Below are 6,000 nucleotides of genomic sequence, written 5' to 3' on the forward strand. Positions count from 1 at the left end.
CCCTTCTCTTCTCTTGGAAAAGATGACCAGGTGTGAAATTACTACAGATGCATTATTAGGGCGGATTCTTAAGCTATTATTGAAAATTCATATTTTCTTTTCCTCATTGAAGTCCTTCCTGTTTGATTCAACAAAGTAGCAGGCAGCTTCATGACATCCAAGAGTCTAGTGCCTTATTTTTCAATAAAGTTGTTGGACCATAGGATAATAGAGTTGGAAGTAACTTTGTCAAAAACCTAGGTCATCTCTCCCACTTTACTAATGAGTAATTGATCTGGTTGGTTGTTGATAGTCAGTTAGTGGAAGCACCAGGAAGAAGGTCCAAGTTACTTTTAATGCAGGCCAAAGGCTTGAAATCAAATAGTGCTAGATTTCATGCTTTTAAAAGGAAACTCATACCTGCCCTATCACTGGCATCCTCGCCCAGCCGTGAAAGATAATTAGGGGAGAGATTATTTCATGTATTTGAGAAGTGAGAAGAGTTTAGGTCCATGAGAATTCATGGTTTACTCACAGCCACAATCTGGTTACTGATGGAGCCAGTACTCTAACCCAGTTCCTGACTCTCCAGGTCCAATTTTGTCATGATTTATGGATTCCTCTAGGAGAGCCTCAGCTATTAACATTGTAGCTGATTTGGTACTGTTTAACAAGTTTGCTATTCATACTATTTGTGATGGATAAAGAAATAAAAATGTGGGAAACCGAGCTGATTAGACACACACTGGTAGGAAACAGGCATAAAATAATATAGTAATGATGTAATTGTGAAGCACATTTACATTTAGTAAACACTTTTGCATGTATTATCTAATTTTATTTCCTTGACATCTCTTTCTAGGTAAAAGACAAAATGGAGGCATTTTCCAAAAATATTTAATTACACAGGAAAACACGAAGTAAAGTTGCAAAAGTAGAATACAGAACTCACTAAAGAGAGTAATGCCAATTTTGAAAAAATGGTGTTTTGGGGAATGCCTGGAAAGACTGTGAGGAAATATGTTATAGGATCATAAACATCTTCTAAGTCTTTTATTTTCTTCTTTATATATTTTTTACATTGAATATGTATTATATAAGGGGAAAACAAGCTACTAAAGGACAGTCTAGAATTAGAATAAGCAAACAGAGTCAGAATCTAGAATATAGGTTACTAGGGCACGTGGCATGGAGGTAGGGAATGGGGAATTTAGGCTTAAAATGTACAGGGTTCCTATTTGGAATGATGGAAATGTTTTGGTAATGGATGCTGGTGATGTTAGCACAACATTATGAATGCAGTTATCAGCACAGAAATAAGTATCTGAATGTGATTAAAATGGGAACTGTTAGCCTCTATATATGGTAAAAATATTTTTTTTAACATTCCATGGGACTACACTCACAAACAGTGAACTATAAGTTAAACCATAGACTTTAATTAATAGTACAGTTATAAACATGTGCTATCATCCATTGTAACAAATGTTCCAAACCAGTGCAGGGTATTGGTGGTAGGGTAGTATTTGAGAATCCTGTATTCTATGCATGATTGTTCTGTAAACCCACAACTTCTCTACTAAAGAAAAAAAAATCAGGAAATAAAAGCACACACTAGAGAGGTGGTGGTTGTAAGTGGTGTGGGGTGTTTCAGACTGTAGAGGAGGGAACAGACACTCACAGGGGAGGGTGCAACAGAAGCCTGAATCAGGCGTCAAAGCCAAGCAAGACAGAAGTCTGCCTGGGCGGGTGAGGCAGTGATGGGAGATTCCTTATCTACAGGGGAGACTGAGCCAATACGAAATACCTTAGGGGTGATGGTAGGAAGTTAGTAATATGAAAGGGAGGAATTTAGTATGAATTTTGTGATGTTGGATTAGAATTGGAAATTATTAATGTGAAGTCAGATTTTCAATAGCTAGACATAAATGTGGTGTACATACACACATTTGTCTATGTGTATATATGTGCATGTGTGTGTGTGTATATATGTATTACTCACATTATATATATGTACATATATTCCCCAGCTCTGTCCACTGAAATGGCCTGGGAGTAGCAATACACCAAGAGCAATTAGCAAACTTATTGCCCAGATCTAGATATCTTTGTCCACTAAAAGGAACCCAGGTTTCTGGAAAGATGGCTGATGCCAGCTCTGGAGAAGCGAAAGTATAAGATGAGCCTGGAATATTTTGTTGTGACAGAAGTAAGGAAATACAAGCCAGATGAACATCTGGTGGCCAAATATGAAAGATCTTGAATATCGAAATAAATGATGATAGTAACAGAATGCTATAACCCTGTGAGTATAACCCTATGAATAAAAGTAGTAACCCTTGAATCCATACTTATATTTTAAAAAAAGGATTTCCTCATGGTGGAATGCCTACTAATACATAAGGAAAGCATGATGGCATTAGAAAATTACCATTCAGAAACCATCAGGGTAATAAATAATTCTGTCAGTAAATAACAATGGATGCTAAAACTAGTGGAAGAAATTTTGTGGTTAATTTACATAGTCTCAAAGTACGTATTAATTACAAAGGGAAAAAGAGCAATTTACAGGAGAGAATCTGGCAGGTACCATCTTAATCAAGTGATCAAAATTAATATCGCCAGTAATGTAACAAATCAAAATCCTCTGCCACCTGATAGGCTGTTCTCATTAGAAGAACACAGTGTCACTTTAGTGATAGTCCTATCAAAAATGTACAACCTCATACCTGAATCCAATCATAAGGAACTGCAAATGGCATTTCGGGTCCTCTGTCACATAGGAAGGCATGTGGTGATATCTGCTGATCTCCCGCCTTCTGGTTTCAGAATGACTCAGCTCCTGTGGGTCCTCCTTGCTTATCCCAGGGTCAAACTCCAGATTTCATCTCTTAGCTTCTCTCCTGGTTCTGGTTTCAATGTCTGTCTCCAAAATGTCTCTGGGCTTCTGTCTCTCTGAGCGTCTCTGAGCTCTCTCTCTGTGAGCTCTCTTAATGGACTCTAGTAAAGGATTAAGACCCACCTTGAATTGGGTGTATCACATCTTCAAGGAAACAACCTAACCAAAAGGTCCCACCCAGAATCGGTTGGATTAAAAGAACATAGGCTTATCTGGGTTACATAACATGTCCAAACCAGCACTTAATGCAGAGTACCACAGTAAAAATTATAATTTACAGAAAGCTGTTTTGGTAATGCTACCACCCAAAAAGTTTTATTTAAAGGTAGTCTTTTTAAAAATTATATTTTTCTATGTATGGAATGATAAAAAAAATCTATCATACTATTTTTTTCCACATCAGATTAATGAAAAGCTATTTTACAACTAGAATGTTTATTGCTATCCAAATGGCATTTTAAAATGCTTTGTTTTACTGTAAAAATTATTGATTTCTTGATCTATTTGGATTCAGTAAATAGCCCACACAATTTATAAAATCAAGTTTTCATCTGAAACACACACACACACACATACATGCACACCATATAATCATTTTCTCTAGTGCCTGGAGAGGTTACTTAATTCGCCCCAAATCACATGGCTAGAAAGGGGGAGAACTGAACTGAATCTCCGTCTTCCTGCCTCTATTTCTCCAGTCATGCAATGGAGTGGGATGTGGCCAGGGCAGTTTGAGCTATGGAGACAAGCATCTAGCCTTGGGATGGATTTTATTATAAGAAAAGAAAGAATGGTATTTGTTGGAAAGTAATTGTGAGAGTTAGGGAAGAAGTTAGAGCAGGTCCAATGGAGAGGGCCTCTTAAATTCTTGAGTCTATCCACGTCAGTGATGTCCCCAGTAATTGAGGAAAACCTGAAGAAATATGCCTTGTAATTTAGAAACTGTTCTGACATTTACTTGCTTATACCTTTGTACAATTTCCTTTTAAGGACTGAAAAAAATTAACACAGAATTTTATAGTGTTGATATCTGCTTTTTGTATTATTGTTTGTTAATTGATTTTTGAAAGCCTTCAGGCTAGGCATCCATTTTCTTGGTCAACCCAGGCCTCCTACTTTTATTGTCCTGTGCAGTGACCTTCACTCCTGTGATTCACCAGCCTAACCTCTGCAGGTATTTAAGTTTGTGATGCTGGACTTACGCTTTCTGTGATTCCGTTTACCTAGAAGGTTGTCACACTGCACGTAAAGCTCTGGGACCTAGCAAGCCCTTCCTTTGCAAGACTTTCTGTCAAAGTTGGAGAGAGCCTCATATCATCTTCCCCAACCCATTCCATACATAGAATGTTCTTCTGTAACTCAGAGATATCAGATAGCAGAGATATCAATGAGCTTTCCTGTTCTTTATAATATAAAATAGCAACTTAGATGCAACCAAGTTCTTGAATCCAATTTAAGGACCAAACACTAATGGATAGGACTTTAAAAGTCTTTGCTAAAATGGCTTTGTTAGCACTGGGAAAGTGTTTGCAGCTCACCTCTTCAGTATCTGAGGTCCACAGTCATGGCTGCTCCAGTTGTAAGCAGGATTTCAGTCCCTTCTGAGAACCTCCTCCACCTGGAAGATAACTCAGTCTTACCATTTCTGTCTTTCAGGAAAACGGGTGTGCCTTGGAGAACAGTTGGCCCGGTCTGAACTGTTCCTTTTCCTCACTTCCCTGATGCAAAAATTTACCTTCAGGCCTCCAAATGATGAGAAGCTGAGCTTGGAGTTCCGAATGGGACTCACCATTTCCCCAGTCAAACACCACCTCTGTGCCATTCCCAGGGGGCGATGATGTTGGGGAAGGAGAAGGGAAAGGAAAGCAAGAAGAAACATTGAGTATGTTCTGAAGACACTGGTGCCTGCTCAGAAGTGGGGGAACAGAATGAAAGTGACCCTGAAGAAAAGACACAGGAAGTGGAATTAGGAGAAACTGGATCCAAATACCAACTGCAACATCTCCTTCGATATAGACATAGACAAATCATTTACATTCTAAACGATTTTCCTTTTTCTCAAATGAAAGTGAAATGAAATCTCCTGGATGATGAGAGGATAATGATTGTTTCCCTGATGAAAGTTGCTATAAGAATCAAAGGAAATAATAGGCTTTAGATGATTTTTAAAACATAAAGCATATCATGAAATTACAGCTATTACCTGCCTCCTCCTTCCTTAGGCATGTACTTGCTGTGACCTGTTGATATGTCTCGGTTAGTTCAGCATGGTGCAAATGGTTGATAAGACCATTAATCTAATTCTAATTGATAAGAATTAGAAGTCAAATCCTGGGGCCAAGCCACAGAGGTTCACCTTAAAGACTCTCGTGTGTGGTAGCATGGTGCATGTTTCATCTTGCTTGTGACCCTGAATGGCCTTTTGGGGCGAGCCGGGCAGATATTGTTCCCAGTTTACAGGAAGGTCAAGTAGGGTGTGACCACAATTAACTAAACCTGGAAAGCAGGTTTAGGGTAAAAATGTGGAAATGTTTTCCATCTTTAAGAATGGCTAGTTTACTCAACCTCTTTGCCTTAATCCCAACATCAGGCATTTATTCCCACGTTGATTCACATCATGATTTAACTGGGTAGTGGGAGTGCATCTCAACCAGGCTATAAGCTTTTGAATGGCAAGTATTACCAGCCTACATTCACCTGGGCCCTCATAAGTATATTAAAACAAAAAGCCAGAAATGCCAGAATCCTGTTCCACATCTCAGTGTGTGATTGCTCAGGGCAGATGAAGGCCGTAAAGTGGAAGATCAACTAACATTGAGTGTTGGCCCCAACTCCTGTCATACAAGCAAGCAAACAAAAAACTTTGTGAAGTGGACTAAACCACAAGAAAATATCTTTTTCCCCAAGGTAGTTAGACTTAGGCAATTTAAAGAACTTGGAGCAAAACAATATGACTCAGTTTCCTTATCTGTAAAATGAAGCACTTTATTGAATTCCATTCCTGCTGCAAATTTCCCATACTTCTAGATGAGCAAGTACTCAGTCACTGCTTATGGGATCAATGTAAAACCAGTGGGGACTCATCCTGACCTGATGGGTGGAATTGGACCCAGGACCCAATA

The 6,000-nt window shown here is 38.7% G+C and overlaps 1 protein-coding gene across 1 annotated transcript in view; it reads left to right on the top strand.

Annotated features, from left to right (window-relative positions):
• LOC119527240 (cytochrome P450 2J2-like) overlaps positions 1 to 5,077 on the top strand; it is a 29,501-nt gene extending 24,424 nt beyond the window's left edge. Inside the window, exon 9 of the mRNA XM_037827075.1 lies at positions 4,535 to 5,077. Within this exon, the coding sequence (XP_037683003.1) occupies positions 4,535 to 4,716 (182 nt within the window). The 3' untranslated portion in view covers positions 4,717 to 5,077. The remainder of the gene's footprint in view (positions 1 to 4,534) is intronic.
• The last annotated feature ends 923 nt before the right edge of the window (positions 5,078 to 6,000 follow it).

The sequence above is a fragment of the Choloepus didactylus genome, chromosome 2 (assembly GCF_015220235.1).
Source record: "Choloepus didactylus isolate mChoDid1 chromosome 2, mChoDid1.pri, whole genome shotgun sequence".
NCBI classification, from domain to species: domain Eukaryota; kingdom Metazoa; phylum Chordata; class Mammalia; order Pilosa; family Megalonychidae; genus Choloepus; species Choloepus didactylus.